This window comes from Haliaeetus leucocephalus, unplaced genomic scaffold, assembly GCF_000737465.1.
Source record: "Haliaeetus leucocephalus isolate CR32 unplaced genomic scaffold, Haliaeetus_leucocephalus-4.0 Scaffold153, whole genome shotgun sequence".
In the NCBI taxonomy this organism is placed as follows: Eukaryota; Metazoa; Chordata; class Aves; order Accipitriformes; family Accipitridae; genus Haliaeetus; species Haliaeetus leucocephalus.
In genome coordinates this window covers 336,868-361,303 of record NW_010972589.1, presented here as the reverse complement: position 1 = coordinate 361,303, position 24,436 = coordinate 336,868, and the positions used below count along the sequence as shown (strand labels likewise).

Here is a 24,436-nt window from a genome sequence, read left to right as displayed (position 1 = left end):
TAGCGGTTTGAGGATTTCAGCACTTAGTTGAACACGATCTCTCCTCTTCTTTTGAAGGTACTCCTTTGTACGCTGCTCACTTCCGCCCAGGGCAGTTCGTGGACGTTACTGCAAAAACGTAGGTTCCTAATGATTTAACGTGTATGGTTAATCTTTTAAATAGGCTGGTTGAATTCTTCTTCCCTTCTACTTTGGCTTGAAATCATGGCTCGCAAGCTGAAATGCAATTGCAAGGGTAGTGGCAGGAAATAGAAGTCCATTCAGCCATTGGGTCAAGCATATAAAATTATTTTTCTTTGCTGAGGCTTACTTTTGATTTTGAACATGGTAGGTAAACCCCCGCAGATATATTAGGGCTGTGGTTCCACATGTGTTGTCCGTTGCACATACATGATTAGCAGGAAGGGCTTGACAAAGAGCTTGAGAAAAAGGTGCTCAAGCTTAGCATAGGTGAAGAGCTCTATAATGCAGCATCAGTGATATGTAGAAGTGGGGAACAAATGTCGAAAGGTGTCAGTTCCCAGAAAGACTGCTTAATTTTGATTTGGTGAAGAGATGTGAAGAGAAATGCATCATGTGGATCAAAAGAAAAGCAAAAAGATAGTGAATACATTTAGCACAACAGAGCTGTGAAATTCCTTTTTTTGTTTTCTCTCATATTCCAGCTCATCTCCTTGCCAGCAGTGGCTAATGATCTTTTACTTCAACGTGGGAGGAATGATTTCCTCTCAGACCACTGCAAATGCCAAAGTAGAGCTCAAGTGGTAGAGGGTGTCAGAAACTGGCATCTTGTAGCAAAGACTAGTCACGCCTCTTCTATTACATCCATGATTTCCACTGCCCAAGAGAGCTGAGAACTCCTATCTCTGTATTTCAGTGAAGTGTATTTTTGTTGTGTTGTAATACAAATATAATGTTTTCCATTTGATGTTTTATTTTTTACATAATGGAGATAATACCCAACTGGGTCTTGTTGAAATACCATCCATTGTAATTGTCTCACATATGTGTAATACTTATAAATGTCTAATATTAGTCACAGGGCTTTGTGTATATGGGGAAACTGACCATATCAGTACAGCCGCGTAATCTGTTCTAATATAGCTACACCTGACTACGCCTATGAGGGCATCCTATTGAGAAAAGGAGGTTGAGGAGTTGACTGGAATTAGTATTTTTCTGTGTCAGACTTCCTTATGTAATACTAGATCTGGTATATTACTCATTCTGCTTCTAAATTGCATTCAGTGAACAGCCTATAGGAGACAATAGCTTGTTTACAAAGCAAAGCACAGTGTCATTAGTAATACAGTCATTCCACGTAGATGAAGTGTCACGCTTTGTTAATGCACAAAAGCTTTGTTTTTTTAGAAGTATTTCAAGAACTAGGGAAGGGAGTTTTTTTGCAATGTAGAAGATACTGGTAAGCAGCCACAGGGTATTGATTTGTATCCTGCTATTTGTATTTGAAAATAGTAGCGAGCTAAAAATAGACTGGGTCATGTTCAGTGAATCTATCCTATCTTTTAATTCAGTATTTCTAATCTGTTTTCTTCAGATATTTGTATGTTCCCATTTCAGAAATCAGCTTTTTGTTTGTACTGTTGATTTGGGCAGCATATTACATGTAATCCTACTATACAGGTGAAGAAAAAATTGTTCTGCTAAAGAGAAAGATCAGATTTTAATTTTTTTTTTATCATGGGTTTTCTGTTAATATTATTTTCTAATCATTCCAGTCTTGCTGTATCTGGGGGGTTTTAACCTTTTTCTGTGACTTACTCACATTCTGATTTCTACTTTTAATGTTTCTTCCTTCTTAATTTCCACTTTTCTGGAATGCTGCACTTATTGTTTTCCCTTAACTCGGGCAAGAATTAAATTATTTTACTACATTTCAGTTTTTCTTTGGGTTTTTTACTTTATTCTGTGCAGTTTCATCCAGTGTTGCTTAGTCTCATACTTAGGTGTGGTTTGGCTTTTCGTTATTTTTCAGAATACTGTATCCATCATTCTAAGTTATTGTGCCTGTAAGTACAGATTTCACACTGTCCCAAAAATATCCAAGAAATGCTTCAGTGAAGGGCAGAAAAAGTTATCTTGGGAATGATTATAGCATTCAGCTATGGCATTTGGGCTGCACCTGTGAGGGAAAAATGAGGACGTACTTCGTGTTACACTTGTGTTCTGAACCCCCCTCAAGAGCTGCCAGCTTCTCCATACTGAACAAAGAGGTTCGGTCCACAGGCTGAAATAAGCCTTTGTACATTACTCTCCAGAGTCCCATTTTCAGAAGTGATGTAGGCACTTGAAAGATCCTAAGCTAGAGGGGCATTTTGAAAAGGCACTTTAGGATATAACGCTGGGTTACAGTAGGGAGCACAGTTTGACTTCCCCTCCTGCCTCCTGCAGCTTCTGTCTTCCTGATTCAAACCATTATGGACTTAAAAGATAGTAATTCCTAAAAATTTGCTATCATCTCTAGTAAAGTTTTTAGAAATATTTTTACATGAACATGTGCTTTACATTTGTAAGATTGTCAGTAATTTGTTTTACTGGAGGAAACACTGAAGTGTGCAATGTTTGAAATCATATAGATGAAAATAGCAGTGCTGCTGTTAATACCATGATTAATTCTAATTATTCCTTTAAAAGGAAAGAAAGAAAACTAATGTCACCTCAATGAGGAGATACTATAGTGGAATATAAAGGATATTTTAATTTTTTACCCACTCCTAATGATTGAGCTGAGCAAGATATCCTTTTGTATGCTTCCTTCTGTCAAGACTTAAATAAAAAAATATGTTCCTTAAAAATGAGCAAGCTTTTCTTAGTTATCGTAGCTTGAACAAAGTACTTGCACTACATTTAAAGAAGTCTTGGTTAGCATCTTGATATGGTTACCAAAGTGTAGGGTGGTTTTTTATGACTGTCTGCTTTTAAACTTTCCTTGCAAATGTTTTTGTTGAAGTCTTTTGAAATGTTTTGATGCATTTATACCTCTGTGAAGAAAAACACTTTCAGAGAAATGAGAAGGTTCAGTTAAAGATGTATGCAGTTTGTTTCTATTTGAAGTCTTCTAATTTGTTCAGCACAGTATGAGTAGCTTTTAGAGCACTGACAGTAGGCAGTGCATCTGCAGGCTGTTGGTCGTCTTCAGTGCTGAATTTTTTCCTTGGTACCTATTTTCAGCAGGTTAAAAGCTCAATCCTTAATTTTTACAGCAGTCTTTAATGATAAGACTTTTCCTCGGTGCTTCAGAGGTATGTTTCAAAAATGTGTAAAGGCTTAGTGCCCTTTTTGGGACAGCAGTAAACTTCAGAATTCCTGTGGCCTGATGATCTGGTTTGGCCCTGATATGATCTGGGCTAAAATACATAGCACCGTCCAGAAATGCTTCTCTCGCACCTCTTTAAGCTGGTGTAGAAGAGGCTGCTGCCCAAAGGGGAGGTGGTGCTCACTCCCGCAGAGTTCCCATCGACCTTCTATCACTGGCACTGGCATCCTGAGTTGCATGAAGAAGAAGATCAGCGTGAGATACCTGTATTCTTCACTGGGTTAGTTTTCAGCAGGTTCAACTGGTTGCATGCCCCATCTTGCTGATCAGCTGAGTGAGCTTCTGCACTAGTACAAAGATGACCAAAACATGGGGATGAGGAGAGGTCAGACCATGCCTTACAGTGGTAGCCCAGTGCTGTATGGAGATGCAGTTGTATTGAACCTCCTTTTTCTGCCACTTCACGACCTGTCTCGTGAACATTTCAGGAAACCTTTGGAACATCAGAAATTTTGTCACTCCAAAGACAACGGTAGTTTTGTTTGAAATGTGCCAGAATTAAGGGGTGATTCTGATGTGTTTATGGTTTATTTAAGCTTTGCTAGGTTAACAGTGTAATCTGAGCCTGAAAGTATGTTCTATAATTGTCTGAAATTACTTGACTAAGTAGTTGGAATCCTTTTCCTCTACAGCATCTAAATAATTGTCTTTTAAATTAGCTAATTTTGAAGAGTTAGCAGCAAACTAAATCGTTGCTTAATTTATTCCAGTAGCTTTATAAATGAAAGTTGGCTCATTAGGTACTGGCATTTTACTTGTATCAAACCTGGAAAATGAGGTTTTGTACAAAATTAGGTGGTTGACCTGAACAGCTGCTTTCCTGCAGGTGAGACTAGAACAACTGTGTGTAATTAAACTTTATGTTTAATTCTACAGAAAGATTATTTTCCTTTCATTTAACATTTGTGTGTCTTAGTTTTGCATATCATCATTGCTGCCTGTGATTCCTTTCTGGGAATCAGGTAATCACCCTTCAGTGAAACTAGGTAAAGTGACTGAATTCCATGTATTGAAGAACAGTGGCATTATACATATCAACTCTAATAAAGATAGGTCTCATGCATGTTTTTTTGTTTGAATATGATGTTTAATGTTACTGTTGTCAGAACAAAAACATATAGTCCTTGATTCAAGCCAAGACAACAGGTAGAAGATGTCTTAGCAAGAAATGGCAACAGTGTAAGTAGGATGACAAATGTTCTACTTCAGTGTAGGTTCTTGATTATCATATCTTAGATACTGCACACAACTTGATTGTTTCAGAGTGGAATCTAGATGTTAATTCTGTTTAATTAATATATAGTTCTGGATTAATATCCCACTTTGACAAACCTTAATGTTTTTTGAAAATATCTGAAGTTTTCAGTACTATGCCTACTAAAAGATTTTGGAGTTATACCTCTTCTTACGCATGTTTGAGTTTGTTCTAAATTAGAATTGTATTGTGTTCTTTTTTAAAGATTTCACAGATTTTAATGAACAAAGTGTAGTAGGATGTCAGTAGTTAGGACTTTTGGGGGGGAAATCAGGGATTCTTTTGATGCATTCTTAAATGAAATTGTGATGCAGATCATCATAAGAAAAGTAACTTCAGAAGAGGTGCATGTTTGGTTGGAATCTTTTATACGTATGTTGGCTAATGTGAAATTACATAGAGTAGTGTATATAGTATACTAAAAATAGTATATAAATATATAGTAGACATAAAATCATATGTATTGCATATGTGATAACTCTATGTTTTAATCTTTTGATTTTGCTAGGACACACTAATTTAATGTTATGAAATATTTGTTGGAAATGAACTCATGAGACTTTTTAAGTAATAAAAGATCCAATATTCTTTTGGGCAATTTTTCTGTTTCATTCACTTTTGCAAAATACTGTTTTAGGTTTAGTTTCAGTAATTATTTTTCTTTTATTTTATTGGTGACATTTGCTGAATGCATTCACACCTATTAATTTTTAAGAAGGGCGAAGAGGGCAATTAAGCAATTTGAAATTAGTAAGTGATACTAATAGCTGACACCTGGCATCTGTTCAGAAGTCAAGAATATATTCTTACATATATTTGTTAATTTTTTGGCAGAATTAAAAAAGTTTAAGAAAACTGTAAACTGTATAAATTCTTCTCTGATTTTCTATAGTATTTCTTGAACAGCATGTATCTTAAGTTCTCTTGTTTATATAAAATGAATATTATTTTCAAAAGCACTTTGCATTTCATACAGTTGGAAGAATGTAAAATCTTTGCCTTAGAAATACAGATAAATTTTGAGTCATGGAAAATTTATTCATAATTTTTTTTTTTGCATATAGTAGAGAAATCCACCTCTTGTCTGAGAACAGATCACCGTCACATCAAGGTGGACTTAGGTTGGAAAAACACTGTTCTTCTAGGATGATGGAGGTATATTGGTTGAGCTACTAAGTGCCGAGTTGAACAGTCCTCCTTTCTAAATTTGATTTAAACAGATATTAGTAGTTCCTTACTTTATTTTAAACTTTACATTTGATTTACATAATCCTGTAGTTTTTATTCTGGTTCCAGCTTTATTTCAGATAGAGCATGAGTCTAGGAGGAAATATACACTGTCTGTGTAGTTGTTTTTCATCTTGACAAGTGTTTAAAGAGCTTTATACATTGTTTATTCTTTTAAAAAAATCAGAAACTCCAAAATGAAATAAAACTATAGCTTCTTATTTAATTAATAAAAACTTGTTTTTATTTTCAGTCCTGATAGTGACTGTGTCATGTTGAATAGAAAATTAACATTCAAAAAATCATAAGATAAAGTGTATTCGTCAGTAATTAAGAGACCTTCAATCAGTTTTCCACAAATAAAAAATGAAACTATTCTAAAACATAATTGAAGTAATAGGATGAAAGAACCTTGGTAGATAGTAAAGCATTATACATTATGAAATACTCTAATTTCAGCATTGAGATAACTTTCCTTGACTTTAGCCCACATATTTCAGATGTTAGAGATTTGTTTTCATATTTCAGATCAACAGATGCATGAGAATTTTCAGGTTTACCAGAGTGCTCTTTTTTAGTCTGGCCACACTTTCTATAAACTTCCTAAGGCTTTGAGTATTGTAAAGTCTAAATCTTTGTTCACAGAAAATAAGTGTGTAATTGGAATGACCAAGTAGTAGATGAGCGTAGTCTATTGCATAAATCATTAAACACTAGCAACTCTGTCTTGTGATATAATCGCTTCTTTTTGAGGATATCTTATAGCATTTGATGAAGTAAACATCTTTTTCAAAATGCATCTCTTAGAAGTATTAACTATTTCTTATATTTTTATATTTTATTTAAAAGTACAATTTACAATATTCTAAATTGTTCATGTCTAAAAATGAACAATCTGAATGAAATATTGAAGTGGTTTCATGATGTCAGGGATTTGTGCTTCTTGATTAAACTTGAAAGTACTGCTTTCTTTTGAAATAGTAGCTTTCGATGGTTATATGGTTTTCTCTGAATTGCAAGCCCATTTCTGCAGCTAAAGAATTAATCATGCCCCCAGTCTGCTCATTCTGGTAACTGCACAGCTGTTGTTATGCAACCCACTTGCCATTGGTTTTGGAGAGTTTGCTAATTCCATCTTCCAGCTAAAGATGCCAGAAGTAGTCTACTTGGAAAACATGGCCAATAATAGATAGTTTCAAAGAAAAATATAGCATTTTGGCAGAACAGATACGAGTTTTCCTATAGCTTAGTTTCTGCTATGTATTTCAAAGTTATTATTCCCCTAGCAATCTGCAGACATAGAAAAAGAAAAATTTTGAGCCTGTCTTAAAGCATGAGTATTTTTCAAACTGTTTTTTTACAACTATCGCTGTTCATTACTGCCAGCTTCTAAAATAAGCTGATTCATGAGAAACTGGTGTAACAAAGCCTTGCCTCCTTTAGATTTCTGTCTTGCGTTCCCCATCCATCCCGGGTAACCCTGGTCCTCCCTCCAGCAGATGCCTTCAGCTCCGTCTCGTAGCCCTCTCCACACTCCTGTGTTGCACCACTGTCTGCTGGCCTGGAAGGACTCTCTTGCTGGCGCTAACCACGTGCATGGCTGGCATGTGCAAGGGAAGAGATCACTGCTTTGATCGTGTTTCAGCATTTCCTTAGTCATGAGAAAAAAAAAAATCAGGACTTTCTAACTGATAATTTTGATTTCAAACAATTACATATCTTTCTTGTGTGCCAAATTTAACTGGACTTGACCACGAGGTTCTGAGCAGGGAAGGAGAAAAGTAAGAGAGAGACACTGTGGTTGCACAAGTCTTGTTTCCTTACGGTTCTGTGGCTTTAGAGAATCTTTCCATTTGTGGCTGGTTTTGACTGTAGTTTGGCTTGCTCTAGGTAACTAGGCCAGCAATCAGAGGAGGATTATTCAAGTGGGAGAGGAAAGAATTCAGGTTTTGTGAATGTTGGTGTTCTCCGCATTTGTATGGTTTTGCTAGTTTTTAATGGTAGTGCTTTTCTGGTCAGGGGAGTCAGCAAAATGTAGTCCATACATACTGTGTGCTGTATGCATGCTCATAGCTGGTTTTATTTTCCTGTGTTTGGCTGGATGGTTCTAATACTTGAATTAATAGGACCATGACATTGCAACGGGCATTAGCAGAGAAAGGATTTCTGTATATTGGAGGAAAAGGATCATCTTGTTAAATTACTTCAATAATCAGTGCAGCCATAAATGCCATGGTCAGACTTTTCCTTTTGGAAACAAACAATGCCAGTTTAAACACACACTTTAATGGGCTTTTCTTTTGTGCAGTGGTGAGGCAACTTTTCCTATTGAGTCTGTCCCTGCAGTAAACAGAGAACTCTAAAGCCAGTAATTCTACCATGTGCCTCAAAGATTAAGGCATGGACTCCGAAAATGTTTTATTTGTTCTTGTGTTTTAGACCTTATTTGTCAGATGAGTACAGGTCAAAAGCGTTAAGTGTTTACACATAAAACTGTTTTCAAGTGATGAGTCTATTGTACTTTGGAAAAGAAATGTTCCTCAGTTTATGCTAGTCTAAGCAGCCATCTCTTTCCTTTCTTGATGCTTTGGGCTTGTCACTAAGTTTTGGTATGTGTTATTATACAGTTGCTTTTTATTTGGGGTTTTTTTGGCTTGGTTTCTTTGTTTGTTCTGGTGTCCACTTGGTAAAAGGTTCATTACAGTACCATGTATTGAGGACCATCACAGCAAGGAGCATTTTATGTTAGTCTTTTTACCTATTTGACTCTCTCCTAGTGCTTCTTATTCTGTGAAGCAACCTTTAAGTATTGCACTAGAATGTTTGTAGTATAAAATACAGAATTTTATAAAAATATATATATTCTTCTCCTGGCTGAGCTTTGCTAAAGGTAAAAAGATCATGAGCCTAACTAAAATTATTGGTTATTGCTAGAAACCTTAAGTCTAGCAAAAACCCAGGTTTGTTTCTTAATTATTTTTCTTTTCAGAATTGGTAAAGGATTTCAAGGTGTAATGAAGAGGTGGGGATTTAAAGGTCAGCCTGCGAGCCACGGCCAGACGAAAACTCACAGACGTCCTGGAGCAATATCTACCAATGTGAGGATTCTTATTTCCTGTTTAAACATTCTTCAGTATTTTTGGAACTGCTTACTAAAAATGAACAATTTCAGAATAGCTAGCTGTTACCTTCTACTCCGTGGTAGCAGAGAATCCCAGTTGTTTCAAAGGAAGTTCAGAAACCTGTATTACGAGCAATGCAGATAGCTGTTCTGTTATGCCTCAATTTATGAATATTCTATATTGCTGGTAAGTCAGCAAACATATTTTAACTGAGCAAATTGTGGTATTTTGTAGTATAGCTGAGAGAAATAGTCCTAATGCTTCAGAGAGAGTTCTAAGAATCTTTTATCACAACATTTATAGATTGGAAAGGATTTACCCATTATTTTATACTGAAGATACTGTACTATTCTTTGGAACCTTAGTTGCTTTTATCACCTCGCCTGGCTTGTGTAGCTGCTTAATGAACTCTTTGATTCCCAGAATAGTTTGTTGGCTTCTAAGCATTTTTAAGCAGAGTACAGAGTAATATTTTTAAGTTTCAAACTATAAACATTATTAGCTTAAAAGCTCTTTGGAACAGATTTGTCTCTATAAAGGTTGCACAATATTTAGGCTGAACTAAGAGGGATTTTTGCAAACTAGCTTCATTATACAGAATTAAGACCAACTGAGTCACAGTACTGAACTCAAGAGAGCACCTGGCACTGTTCTCTCTGAAGACTGAAGAACGTAAATATTTGAACGCACAACACTTTGTTTTAGCAGATAGTATTCATCATTACAAAATGACCCCTCTTTACTTTTCTTTAAATTAGAATTTCCTAAGCAGTAATGCTGGATGTAATTCCACAAAGTACATAGAATGAGAAATAGCATTGGTAATAGGTATGATGAAAAGGAAACAAGGTGAAAGGATGCAATAGGGGAAAAACAATGCCTTGATTTTTATTTCCCAGTCTAGTGTTGACCACCTCGGCTATTTTTGTAATCCCGCAGTGCTCAAGTACAGAATTCTGTCCCTAGAACTTCTTTGCAGCTGATTTTCTGAAATCATGATTTTCACACAAGTTAAAAAAAAAATTAAACTTTATTAATGAATAACTGAGTGATGCAGGAAACTGAGACAAAGTCCTTGATAATACTGTAGAACTAAAAATTACTGCACTTAGTCCTGCATTTTCTTTTCCACTTTTGTTCTTCAGGTTTTACACAGCCAAACAAAAATGGGATATGGAAACTAAGCAATAGCAGGGAATATAATTTAAAAGTCCATTCTCAAAAATACATGCTTTAAAAAATCCGTTTTACATCAGTATAAAACTTATGGATTAGGGAGAGGGGAGAAGCTACGGCATATCTTCATTTTGGTAGCCTTCCAGGGCAGGACTTCTCTGGAGCTCTGTGGTAGCATCCACAAGTAGTTTAGGCAAGTTTCCAGTTGCTATGGTCTGTGATGTAGTTGAGAGTCTTGTGGTGACAGGGGTTTTAGGAACAAAAAAACTTTTCTTGATTTTCATGAAGTGAAAGTATGGGATGAGTGCACATTTTGCTCTGAATCTATACACGTTAAGTATTAAGCAAGCCTAGAACAGTATTTATAGCAATTTTATGATTGAGGTCAAGTATTTCAGGTAACATGTATAGTAATACCTAACCTCCAGCAGGAGGTATTTAAAATGCTACTCGATACTAGATATTTCCAGTATTAGATATTTTCAGCATTGGAAATACCAGCATATTTTCTTTCATGTTCCTCTTGAGTTTGTAAGTGTACCTCTTGCAGTTACATTATTTTTTTGGCCCTGTTTTTATCTAGAAAGCTGCCAAAGTTTATCGTGGAAAGAAAATGCCTGGTAAAATGGGTAACATCTATAGGACATCTTTTGGATTAAAGGTGGGTTCTGAGTATACTAGAATGTGTATAAAGTGGTTGCATTGCCACGCAATGGACTTAGCCATGTAACCTTGTGTTGGTGTACTGTCTTGTTATTTCTGTCAAAATCCTGACAGGAGCATCTTGAAGTAAGCAAGCTAGAAAGACAGGAGTATCAAATGTGTGCTTCTGGCTTTTTATGGGTTACAAATAAGTTATCTGAACTCCCTTTGCATATGCGTACCCTGGGAACCAGCATTTCAGGTGATACTTCCACATCTGATGTGTTTTTCTCTGTGTCCCTTGGTTTCTGACTTTGAAGTGGGAGAACAATCAGGCTTTTGGTAACCTTCAGTTACTGTTTTCATGCCTATTCCACTTGTTCAAACCCAACCCAAGTCTGAGTTGTTTGAAGTCCTAACTTTGTCATGGTCCTTCACTTTCATGTGCAAAAAAGGGGATTATAGTTTCCGTCTGGATCTAGCAGTTCTTGGGCTATTACAGCTACGGTTCTCTGTTTCTGAAGGCAACCTCTGCAGTTTACACAAAAAAGCATATTAGCCTCTAGTTTGCAAAAAAAAGGGTGCTGCTGCTGTTCTCTGCTAACTAAAACTATTTTTTTGTAACAGAAAATGTGCGTGTTCAGTTGAGCATCTCATAGAATTAAGAAATTAACAAACGGTCGCGGCATTGTTTTCATGAGCATATTTGTTTTAATTTGTCACCTGTGATGTTTTTCACACATTGATGTTAGAGGGAAAAGAGACTTGGGAGCTTCGGCTGGTGTTATGCTGAACAACAAGCTGCCTTACCAAATATGGCTTGATCACAAGCGCTTTAAAACTGTTTAATAGACTCCTGCATTAGAAAGCTGTGCACGCAGAGTAGCAAGTGACTGAATTTTATGGCAAGTTTAGGCCTGTGCAGAACATTCTTCTTCCCCAGAGTACCACCTCCAGTTAATCAGTTTGTGCTTCGCTGGACAGTTTGTAAAACTGGGAATAGTCTCTAAAACAAGCTCCATGTCTGTTTTTTTTCTGTCTCCTAGGTGTGGAGGATCAACACAAAACATGACATTATTTATGTAAATGGGTCTGTTCCAGGTCACACAAATTGTCTGGTGAAGGTATGTTTGCTAGTTTCCTAAGATCTCTACAACTCTCTTCCTACAAAAGGAAAAACATTGGTTGAATGCAGTCTTAATTTCTTTAGAGTCCCATCCTGTATTATTGAATTAAAGGGCCGTAGGATCAGTTCTTTAAAAGAGAGTTATTAATAGGGGCAGTGGGTCACCACTTACTCTAAATGGCTCATTCTTAGCTTTGCACTGGCATTGTGAACACACGTAGCGTATGATAAACCAACACAGTCACTGTAACCCTGTGGTAAGTGTCTCAGGGCTAGGTCCATCCCCACACTAACCTGAGTCAACAGGATGGTGGCGAGGCTTCCAGAATATTATTTAAGGGCTGTATTCATGAACAGAAATACACAGCAAGCACTACTTTAAAGGTTATTCAAAGCATTCCCATACACCGTAGCAGTTACCTTTCCAAGGAGCAGTTGAGGTACAGGAGAAGACAGCTGGCGTTCACAGTAATGTTACTGTGTGAGTTCGGAAAGCAGTCCTGCTGTTATCTTAAAAAAATCCTTGAGGCAGCAGTACTGCCATTGTCAACAGCCTTGTTAACAGGAGACTGCTGGGCCAAGCCATCTGAGCATATGCAGTAAAACAACAGCGTTGACATCTGTGATACGAAGAGGATAATGGACTTTGATTGCCACGGCAGTCTGTTGCATATCATTTAAGTGCTTGCCATGTCCAGGAGTGATTTCTGTTCAGTTCACTTGCCATGGATGATGATTGGAACTTTATCCTAAGACCAAAAGTTAAAATGACTCCATCTGTTTTTTTCCAAGGAAACTTAATCTGTCAGTATTAACTGAGTGGCACAAGGCACTTTTGTGACTGCTTTACTAATCCTTGTACATGATTTCTACAAGATACAGAATCTGTATTAACTGTATTTGTAAGTTACGTATATTTGAACATCTTTCAAGTCATAGTTCTATACAATTAGAAGTCCAAGTATCTTCAAGTATGCATTTTGGCATACACATTTGAGAGCTGCAGCCAATTCCATTAGTGAGGGTTGAGGATTCATGGGAAGAATGAGGGATTTTGTCCCTTAGAGCTGTTCGATTTACGTAATACAGTATTTGAAAGATCTTGACCAAAGTGCTCCAGACTCAAACTTTCATGGCTTCTTAGTAATAAATAACACTGTTTGAGATGAAGGCACAGTAGTAGGTATTATTACTATTAAGAAACAGATTTTTTAAAAATTGCCTCCACTCACCTATTTGGTGATTGAAGGGAGTATGTAGTCGGCAACAGTTTATTCCATTTCCTCAAGCTGGTGAATCCATTCTGGGGGTTTTTTCTTTCATAGGCCATATGAATTACATGTATTAATTAAATTTTTTCCCTTATATTTTCAAATAAATCTCTGAAGGACAGAGCAAGCTTTAATTAAATAAGCATGCAAAGCAATACTATTTGGCATGTGTTCTTTAATTTCTGGTTTTTTCTTTCTCCATTTAATCTTGCTGCACTCATCTGTGGTGTTTTTAGCTTGTGTCTTACACTTTTCTTCCAGGGTGTTTTCTTGTTTGCCTGTAGACTTTGACTTTCTGTAATTGTTGTATATTTGTTTGGATCTGTAGTTGGGGAGAGAAATTATGGGATATTACAATTCATAATTACTGTTTGTTCCACTAAACACCTGCCTATAATTAGGTAAGACTAATGTCTAGGGGATTTGGATACATCTGTCTTTGAGCTCAAAAAGTGAAATATTGCATAATACTTTTCTCTTAGTGTGTCTCTAAGAGGAAGGCATTTGTGCTCAGTACTCACTCTGTGTTGCTTGGTAACCATTAAAACCACAGTGCACCTTAAAGCATATATTTATTTTGATGTTATGTATTTTTGGAAACTTAGTGCATCACCACTTTATCCAGACAGAGATAAAGCACTTGAAAAATTTAAGTTTCATTTTCAGCAGAGTAAAAGTGCAGAATACTACGATCAATGGATTCCTGGTTTAATTAGAAATCAGTTTTCATTTGATATTGCACGCTGAAGCATGCAGGTAAATAACTGACATAAGTAATGTTCATAGCCAGCTAGAAAACTAATCAAAAAAGCTTACTTTAGCTTGGATTTCTTTCTCAATGACAAGGTCTAATAAACTTAATAAACTTAAGCAGTGTGCTAGAATGTATGGAATTTTTTTGTTACAAGAGTAACATTGCAGAATAAGCATTTGTAATTTAGTGTGTTGTGCCTATCAAGATAGCCTGCCTCAGGCACTACCTGTTTCTCTTGGTGTATTGTCTTAGATCACAGGGCCTGTAGTTACTGTCTGTGGTGTTGATCCTCTAGAAAAAAAAAAAAAAATAGTTTTCTCTTTTGGAAGCTTATGGCTCTCAGTTTCTCTCCCAAGTATATTAACAAAAAGTTACCTCTTCTGTCATTCAAGAGAGAAGCACAAGACTAATTCCTGATGCTTCATAATGGAGGGGATACTGTAATATGGTATATTATAATTCAGGATGTTATAGTTTATCTTTGATAATGTTTTATACTTGTCCTAATTTTAAGGCACTTGATTTTCTTAGGACATTCAGTGTTGATCACTTTGAATATATCACTTGTAGTGAAAGCAGAAATTCTGGCAAATCATGTAACCCACAGGAGTTGCTTAGCAAGTTAGATACTGAACTGGCCTTTTTGTATGCTAGAATTGAGTTAAACCTAAGTATACCGTTGCTTTAGTGTAGTATTCTGCTTGAGCTAATAAACTTAACTTTTCAGTATTCCCCTACTGCTTCTTTCCCTTTTTGCCCCCCATTTTTCCTTTTATTTTCTTTCTTTTTTTTTCTTTTTAGAGAAGTCTGTAGTTGTCTGCATCCTACTTGTTTTGTATCACACTTGCCAATGTTACTGTCTGTGTTTCTAGCTGCTGATGCCTGAGTTGGGTGTGCTGTGCTCAAATTGAGGGCATGCAGGAATAGTGTGAAACCTTCAATTCTTTTGTGTTCCCTGTCCTGTACCTTGGGCCCCATGATAGAGTTGTGTAGAGCTTTTTTTTTTTTGGTTGGTTTTTTAAGACAAAATAAGGGTGGTCAGAAATGGATATAGTTCTTGAATTCAATTTTCTGTCTAGCTTCAGAAATAGAGAAGCTAAGCTAGGTAATATATGACACCTGAGGAGATTCTTTCTAACATTCTATATATTTAAACACATTTTCCTGTTTTGCAAACAACTTGCATTCTTTGCTGTGGTTGCTAACACAGCCTGAAGCCCTGTTAAACTACAAATGTGAGTTGTGACTTAAGCATCAAGCTTTAATGCCTGTTTAAGACCATGTGAAGTATTTTGTGGTGATAGATTTCTGAATTTGTATTTGTTTGTACTACCTGTTACGCTGTCAATATATGGGACATACATATGTGCAGTTTATGAATTGTCTGCAAAACCCCTTATGACTGTTTTAAAGATTTAGTGACAATCTCAACCAGCTCCAGTTTCAGCTACTTCTAGTATTTTTCTTAATAACAAACTTCACAGAGAATATACTGTTGTGTATAGACACTACTATGTATACCATCTATCTGTAGTATAGTGTACTACAATATATAGTAATATTAATACAGAGGTTGAACAAATCAAGTGACTATAGAATCATAGAATCATTTAGGTTGGAAAAGACCTTTAAGATCAAGTCCAACCATCAACCATGCCCACTAAACCATGTCCTGAAGTGCCTTGTCTACACACTTTTTGAATACCTCCAGGGATGGTGACTCGACCACTTCCCTGGGCAGCCTGTTCCAATGTGTGACAACCCTTTCAGTGAAGAAATTTTTCCTAATATCCAATCTAAACCTCCCCTGCCGCAACTTGAGGCCATTTCCTCTTGTCCTATCTCCAGCCACCTGACAGAAGAGACCAGCACGCACCCCACTACAACCCCCCTTTCAGGTAGTTGTAGAGAGCGATAAGGTCTCCCCTCAGCCTCCTCTTCTCCAGACTAAACAGCCCCAGCTCTCTCAGCTGCTCCTCATAAGACTTGTGCTCCAGGCCCCTCACCAACTTGGTTGCCCTTCTCTGGACACGCTCCAGCACCTCAATGTCTTTCCTGTAGTGAGAGGCCCAAAACTGAACACAGCACTCGGGGTGCGGCCTCACGAGTGCCGAGTACAGGGGAACAATCACCTCCCTGCTCCTGCTGGCCACACTATTTCTGATGCAGGCCAGGATGCCATTGGCCTTCTTGGCCACCTGGGCACACTGCTGGCTCATATTCAGCCGGCTGTCAACCAGCACCCCCAGGTCCTTTCCCACCAGGCAGCTTTCCAGCCACTCTTCCCCAAGCCTGTAGCATTGCATGGGGTTGTTGTGACCCAAGTGCAGGACCTGGCACTTGGCCTTGTTGAACTTCATACAACTGGCCTCTGCCCATTGATCCAGCCTGTCCAGATCCCTCTGTAGAGCCTTCCTACCCTCCAGGAGGTCAACACTCCTGCCCAGCTTGGTGTCATCCACAAACGTACTGAGGGTGCACTCAATCCCTTCATCCAGATCATTAATAAAGATATTAAACACAACCAGCCCCAACACTGAGCCCTGGGGAACACCACTTGTGACCCGCCACCAACTGGATTTCACCCCATTCACCACAACCCTCTGGGCTTGTCCATCCAGCCAGTTTTTCACCCAGCAAAGAGTACACTTGTCCAAGGCATGAGACACCAGCTTCTCAAGGAGTATGGCATGAGAGACAGTGTCAAAGGCCTTGCTGAAGTCGAGGTAGATAACATCCACAGCCTTTCCCTCATCCACTAGGCGGGTCACCTGGTCATAGAAGAAGATCAGGTTGGTCAAGCAGGACCTGCCTTTCATGAACCCATGCTGGCTGGGCCTGATCCCCTGCTTGTCCTGTACATGCCGTGTGAGCGCTCTCAAGACAAACCATTCCATAACCTTCCCTGGTACTGATGTCAGGCTGACAGGCCCGTAGTTCCCCGGATCCTCCCTCCGACCCTTTTTGTAAATGGGCGTCACATTGGCAAGCCTCCAGTCCTCTGGGACCTCCCCCGTTGACCAGGATTGCTGATAGATGATGGAGAGTGGCTTGGCAAGCTCCTCCACCAGCTCCCTCAGTACTCTTGGATGGATCCTGACTGATTCCATAGATTTGTGAGTGTCCAGATGGCATAGTAGGTTGTTGACATAGTAGGTCACTAACTATTTCCTCCTGGATTATGGGGGGTATATTCTGCTCTCTGTCCTTGCCTGCCGGCTCAGGGGCAGAGTACCCTGAGGATAACTGGTCTCACTATTAAAGACTGAGGCAAAGAAGGCATTAAGTATCTCGGCCTTTTCCTCATTTCTGGTGGCAGTGTTCCCCTCTGTATCTAATAAAGGATAGATATTCTCCTTGGCTTTCTTTTTACTGTTAACATATTTGTAAAAACATTTTTTGTTGTCTCTTACAATGGTGGCCAGATTGATTTCTAGCTGAGCTTTTGCCTTTCTAATTTCCTCTCTGCATGACCTAACAAGATCCCTGGACTGTTCTTGAGTTGCCTGCGCTTTCTTCCAAAGATGGTAAACTCTCCTTTTTTTCTTGAGTCCTAGCAGAAGCTCCCTGTTCAGCTAGGCCAGTTGTCTTCCTTGGCGGTTCATCTTGCAGCACATGGGAATAGCCTGGTCCTGAGCCATTAAGATTTCCTTCCTGAAGAATGTCCAGCCTTCCTGGACCCCTTTGCCCTTCAGGACCGTCTCCCAAGGGACCCTCTCAACCGGTGCCTCGAAGAGGCCAAAGTTTGCCCTCCAGAAGTCCACAGCAGTGGTTTTGCTAACCCCCTTTCTTGCCTCACCAAGAGTTGAGAATTCTATCATTTCACGGTCGCTAAGCCCAGGACAGCCTCCGACCATCACACCTCCCACCAGTCCTTCCCTGTTTGTAAACAGTAGGTCTAGCAAGGCTCCTCCCCTGGTTGGCTCACCTACCAGCTGTGTCAGGAAGTTATCTTCCACACACTCCAGGAACCTCCTAGACTGCTTGCTCTCTGCCATGTTGTATTTCCAGCAGACGTCTGTGTAATATTGAGTTATACAGTGAATGCTTTTATGGATTGTAATAACCAGTTGGGCTCTCAGCCTGATTCCTTCTGTGGGCAAGAGCTAAAGTCACTGGATTTTAGTAACACAGAGCATTAAAATTTACTCCTTTATTAGGGATGCTCTCAGAAGGTTACTGGGAGAACAGGAAGAGCTGTGCTGGGTCACATGTACTGCTTGCCTTTGTACAGGCTTATACAGGCAAGTGTAACTGATCCTGCATACCATTTAACCCCTTTATAATATTGTGAAATTATTGTGCAGGAATCTGAGGTAATACATACAGGAAACCTTTGGTATGCTGTGCCCTTCATAAATGTAAAGGGAGTCATTCAGTAATTCTCTTGAGAAGACAGATAAATCATACCATGTTTTAAGTTGCTAATCGGTACTTTCAGATGTGAAATGAAACTGAGTTCTTCCTCTTGATAGGAATAATAATATCTGTCTAACAACTTTTGAAGCTTAGAAGGGAGAAAGAGGCATGTTCATTCATTTTGGCCCTGATACTCTAAGATGGTGCTTTAGGAGTAAAACAAATTGCATTTGAAAGCAACAAATGTAGAAGAAGATGGAAAAAGAGCAGTATTTTTCACCAGTCAAAAGAAATACCATGTCAATTATACTGATCAAAAGAAAGAGCATATCAGAAGAAGATAATTTTAACATTAGATGTGGCTTGTGTTTCTGGGATCTGCCAAGCTTCTGAGCAGTAGGAAGGGGCAAAATGAAGCAGTATTGGACTCCTCTGAAAGCAACAATGGTCTGTTGAAAATGTTTCATAAGAATCTTAAAACGTCTTTAAAAATTCTCCTTATCACACAAGAGGCACTATCTGCAAAATACCACTTGACATTAATACGTAAAATACAATGTTAAGGCTGAACTGAAATCTTACATTTATTTACATAAACTAATGCAGGACTAAGATTAGACTGTTGGGTTTGCCTTCAGTTAAGAGCAGATGTCTTACTCATAAGTCCTGTGATAAATTGTTGTTTTAAGAAAGGGGGGGCGGGGGGGAGATGAAAACACCTGAATTCCTTTCATTTTCAGGTGTCCAAAACTGCCTGTAATGACACAGCCTGTATGTAACAGTGCATATTATTTCATGATGGGAAGAATCAAAAATATCAAAAAAGTAAACATGAAAAACATTTTAATAAGATATATGTGCAATGAATAAGTTATCAGAAATAAAATAATTTATTCTAATCTTCCTAATATTGTTGTAGCTCGTGTAGAGACCACGGGGATTTTTGCTGTTGACATAGAAGGCTTATGATGTGTAATAGGATTAGGGAATAAAAGAGAAAGGGGCAAGGGGAATAATAGCCAACTGAAGTTATTAAAACATGTTTTCACATAGTAAAAGAAACAGCAGCAACGTGTTGAAAGCTGGAAGGATGACTTACGAGCCTCAGCAGTTCAGATGGCACTGTTGAAGCTATCTGTTTCCTCTGAACTCTGCTGCTGGAACTGTTGCAGCAAAGGTCTTTGGACTTGGACCTCAGCCTAGTTTATTCCACGTAGACACTTAACGTAAATTGCTGTCTACCAGGACTACAGGGACTTCAGTAGTTTCGCATGGCAGTTTACGAGTGAATAGAGAACACTTTTCATAGGGAGGTGTCTGGCAGAAGAGGAATGATCTACTTGAAAAGCTAAGTAGCCATCCTAAGCAGTTGAGCCCTTCACCCCCGCATTCTTAGCAAAAGGTTTTCTTTCTTTATCAAGTCTGCACTTAGAAAACTGTTGGAACTTCCTCAGGGGGAAAAATAACGAAACAGTTTTTTCAGAAGCTGAAGTTTAAGTCAAATTTATTGTGCATTTCATCTGGAGGAATCCTCTTGGAATTTGGGAAAGGCTCAAGTAATAGCAGATATGAATCTGGTAAATACAGTGCTGCCAGAACAGACATTTCAGTGGACATAAAATTGTTTTATTTAATTTCTGGTGTAAATCGCAATTGTCCTATGTGAGTTTTATGTCCAACCAAGTAAGAACAAGCTTCCTGTTCTTTAAAAATCCACCAAAAAAATAAGAGGAAGAGCTTATCTTCTCTATACTAAAATTTTGTCTGATCTATTGGTACTTTTTTTTTTTAATCCAGTTGAGTATAGTGGCTGAAAGGGATTATTACAGCTCAGGAGGAAGATCATATGTAACAAGATAGAAATGAAGAATTTAACTTTAAATAAAATTTCATCGCTGGAGAATTTGTAGCTCTTTTTTTCTTCAGAGATACCAGCTTCCTATCTTCACCGCAGACAAACTGCTTTTTGCTGATAATTCTAGCTACTAATTTTCTTCAGAGATTGGAGTTTCAGAGGCTAGATTTTAAATCTTTCCACTTGTAGAGAGGTCAGCAAAGGAAAGTAATTTCTCTGTGGCACTACAGTTCTTGGAAATTAACTTTCTTAAAGGCTCGTGTTCGACAAACTTGAGTAGTGATTCCTGGGTGAAGAATTTTAGATGCTTAACTCTGCAGTCACTAAATAGCTCTGCAGTAGCCAGAGGGACTGAATACAGCCAATGCACATATCTTTGCAAAATTAGTTGCCATAATTAGTTTGCATTGTAAATACAAAAGCATGTCTTGGTTGTTGAAGAGGTGATTACACTGCATAATATAACTTGGAACGTCATGTAGGAAAGTACTGTGGGATTATAAACACAGTTTAAACAAGCCATACTTACACACATTATTTTAATAGCATTTTAAAACATTGAGCAATGAATTCATGGAGTAGGTTTTGATTCTCTCACAGTAGTGATAAATTTATCACACAAGTGATAAATTATCTTTGGGTTTTGCTGGTTTTAGAAACTCGTTAATGATAGGTAGAAAAGTGTTAAATTCAAATAGCTCAGGTTGATATTAAAATAACTGATGATTATACTTGGAATTCTTCAGGTAAAACAATTGTAATGTGAATGCTGTTGGGTTTTTTTCTTATGCATGCAAGATGATTTCTTTAATTTCTAGTGTATCGCTGTCTGAAAGTCTTCTGTAAGATTTATTAACCCCATCCTTCCCCCTCCTGCTTTTTAGGTCAGAGATAGCAAATTGCCTACTTACAAGGACTGCAATAAAAACCCTCCGTTCCCTACGTTTTTTGCTGATGGAGATGAAAAACTACCAGAAGACCTGTATGATAAGGAGATTTTCCAGTTCACAGATCCATCTGTCACATATGCATAATGTTCTTCACGTCTTTGAAAACACAGTTTTGTTATTTTCGTGAACTTTGCAGTGCTGTATTAAAGTAAACCTATGGTTTGTGGTCTGACCAACTGACTTGAACACTTCAGATATTGCCATTTTGGTCAGGTAATAAGATTTACCACTGTAAATTTCAAACCTGTATTTAAAGCAGCAGGTGAGTCTGAGGGGCAGGTTATAAAGCACACGAAAGAGTTTGTCTTCAGTGACCTTTTGCCCTCTGTCTCAGGCTGTGAAAACTTAACCGTTTCTGAAAAACTGTTGTTTTGAAGGTGGTTCCATTTAATTTCCTGAATGCTACCAAACTCTCTTTCTCTTTTGTGGAAAGTATTCTGGCCAACTCTGATCGATCGAAAAAACCTTCCAAATCTGCCTTGGCATCTGGGGGGATCCGTGAAGAATAATCCAAAATAAAACAAGAAAATGCATTGCTCTGTAGCAACATGAGCTTGTTTTGTTTCCTTCTTTTCACCAGAGCTCTTTCTCTCCTTTCACTTTAATATTGAGTTTAACGTAGCAGGTACCCAACCAATTTTCTAGAGGAAAGATGATGCCAACCACTGCCTGTCTCTTCAGAGTTCTGGCAGTGTGTATGGTGAGGGGGTGTTCAGATGGGGTATGTTCAGTAACAAAGCAGCATAAAGACTGCAGTGGGCGCCTGTTTGTTGCCTTCGCTGACAGCTTGTTGTGAACTTCATAGCGGATCCCTTGCATGCTCTCTGGAGAAATATCTCCACATCTGCAGTTGTCTCTGTATTGGATTCTTATGCTGTTACAGAAGAGCTATTACAAAGAAAACAGGCCAAATGTGAAGGCCTTTATGATAATGCTCATTTTTCTTTTACCCCACCTTTCAATAATAGCTGGAATCAATACGCTCCCTTTATTTTCCATCTTACGTGATTTACTATTTATAAGTCTGATCTTTTGAACACTGTAAATCTTCTGATGTACAGAAGCAAGTACCTGGATAACTCTGTGTGCCATCTGACTGCTTGCTTACAAGCCCTGCTGTAGTTCAAGCATTTGCATATACTAAGCTACCGTTAATACAGTGGTGGTGCTATCTACTCGTCTTTGCAGCTTCATCACAAGACATCAAATATCTAAAGTAAATATGAGATTTTGAAAGACCTTACTAATACTATCCAATTTAAAAGGTCATGTCCTTGTCATTATGGTGTCTCTCAGTTACTGAAGATGTTTTGAATTTTTTTGTAATAGCTTGAAGAAACCACATGCCATCTTAAAGAGGCTGTATATAGCTACTGGCCTGTAGTAGACTGGGAGGGATCATTAGAGATGGAAATGTGAACTGGTAAGTATATACATTGTTGGGTATCCTCTTAGCTGGATTCCATCGAATGAAAAATGCCATTCAAATGAGTGCATCAGAATGCTGCATAACAGCACCGCCTTCATGCTTTCCCTTCTCTTTATTAACACGGGCTCTGCAAGTGCAGACATCAGGCACACAGCAGATGTGATGCAAAAAGCCCATGCAGGCAGCAAATACCCAGTGGGGTGTCATGTTCTGGCCATGATACTAGTAATGAGTGCAACCTGTCACCTGTTCCAGATAGTTGCCGTTTCCTGGGGAGGCATTTGGTGTTCAATCTCCTGGTTACAAACCAGATTTTAAAAGTTACAGCATTTCAAGTTTACTTGCTATTGAACACATGTAAATCAGGGTGTGTCCAGATGTGTAGCCTGATGTTCTGCTCTGGTTTATGGGATAATTCTGGCACACATATGCTTTCCGTGAGGAGCCTTGTTGTTATTTATATTTTTTTTACTTAATCAATAACAATCCTGGACTATCACTGAGATGACCACACAGAGAGATGCTTTCTCCTACTTGGTTTCTCAGCCAGAACTTCCAGGGCTGTGGGATCCTCTCCTGTAAATTGTTCTAGTTTGGGTTTGCTTTCAGCGTATGCCTTGGGAAGTACCAAGAATCAAATGTGAGTTCAAAGGGAGCCACAGGTTTAGAAAAGTAAATTAAGATTAACTCTTATCAATTGAGATTTCAGCTTGAGGGGAAGATCGACAACCTACTTCAATTCCTGTTTCTGAATCCCGTAGGACAACATCCTACCCAATATTGCAGTCTGGTTTGCTGTCTGAGGAGGTAATTGTTGGCAAGCTCTGCTTCCACTGCCATAACTTGTGAAGCAGCTGGGATCTGCCATGAATTGCGCACCTGTTCCAGCACAGAGAAAGAACAAAGTCTTGATCTCCTCTGGGAGTATAACGCTTGGAAGTCATGCACGCTCTCCTCGGCCCCTTCTGTGTCCTTGGGCTGGTAAAGGGCCTGTGCTTTCCCTTGCACGTACAGTTTTGCTTTGCGATGCTTGAAAATCATAAGAGGGTCCAGCAAAAAGCATGAATGCTTTTAAAATCATCAGTGCAAGTAGGTTTACTGTGTCCTCTACTTTATCACCATCTTAGCAGGAAACCTGTCATGCAGCTTTTCTTTTCTTGTGTTTTCTGGCAAAACACATACACCAGTGCCTGGAGCTGCCGGTAACAATGAGGCAAAATGTGGATACCAAGCAGTTCCTTCATATTTGGTCAGTTTTCTGCAGGCATTTGTGAACGTAAGGGTTGTGGGCAATGCGCTGAGCCGGGGTTTGCATGTCCAGGAGCATGTTACCCCCTCCTTAGGCTGTTCTGTTTGTTTGGGCTAGCGGAGTGTTTTTAACATCACTAACATGCTGCTTTGGAGGAGGATGTAGGGTTAAGCTTTAGCTGTATCTATGGCTTCATGGCATGACTGCTTTGAAAAATAAATACTCTTGATTAATACCCCCTCTCAGTGGTTCTGTAATAGTACATGAATAAACAGTGGCAAGTTTACAATAGAAGTTGAAGGTAAAAAGACAGCAGGAAGAGGAAATCAAAACACTCGTCTATCACTTGACAACATAATTGCAGTCATTGATGATAAACAAGGAGAGTTTATTTCTCTTGAATCCATACTTTTAAATACCATGGCTCTGTCATTATGTGAGACCGATAAACACTTTCCGTTGCTATTTTCACTTGATGTGAAAAAATGTGGTTTGTTCTGTTAGCATTTAACAAATATTACTCTAGTAAGCTGAAGGGATGACAGGAGTTTCTATGTAAAATTTCACCTTCTTCCACTCTCCGTGTGGATTTTGGAGCCTGGTATGGCCCGAGCTTTTCCCAAAATTGCTGTTTCCTTGCTGGATTCTAAAAATTCTGGAGGACTGAAAGAAGACGTATTACAA

General features: G+C 38.4%; 1 protein-coding gene across 1 annotated transcript in view; it reads left to right on the top strand.

The window, feature by feature from the left end:
• Positions 1-23,653, top strand: part of MRPL3 (mitochondrial ribosomal protein L3) — a gene marked incomplete at its 5' end in the record, with an annotated part of 31,720 nt that extends 8,067 nt beyond the window's left edge. Inside the window, 5 exons of the mRNA XM_010562068.1 lie at positions 58-118; positions 8,809-8,917; positions 10,701-10,778; positions 11,806-11,883; positions 21,009-23,653. Coding sequence (XP_010560370.1) covers positions 58-118; positions 8,809-8,917; positions 10,701-10,778; positions 11,806-11,883; positions 21,009-21,158 — 476 coding nt within the window. The remainder of the gene's footprint in view (positions 1-57; positions 119-8,808; positions 8,918-10,700; positions 10,779-11,805; positions 11,884-21,008) is intronic.
• Positions 23,654-24,436: the final 783 nt, after the last annotated feature.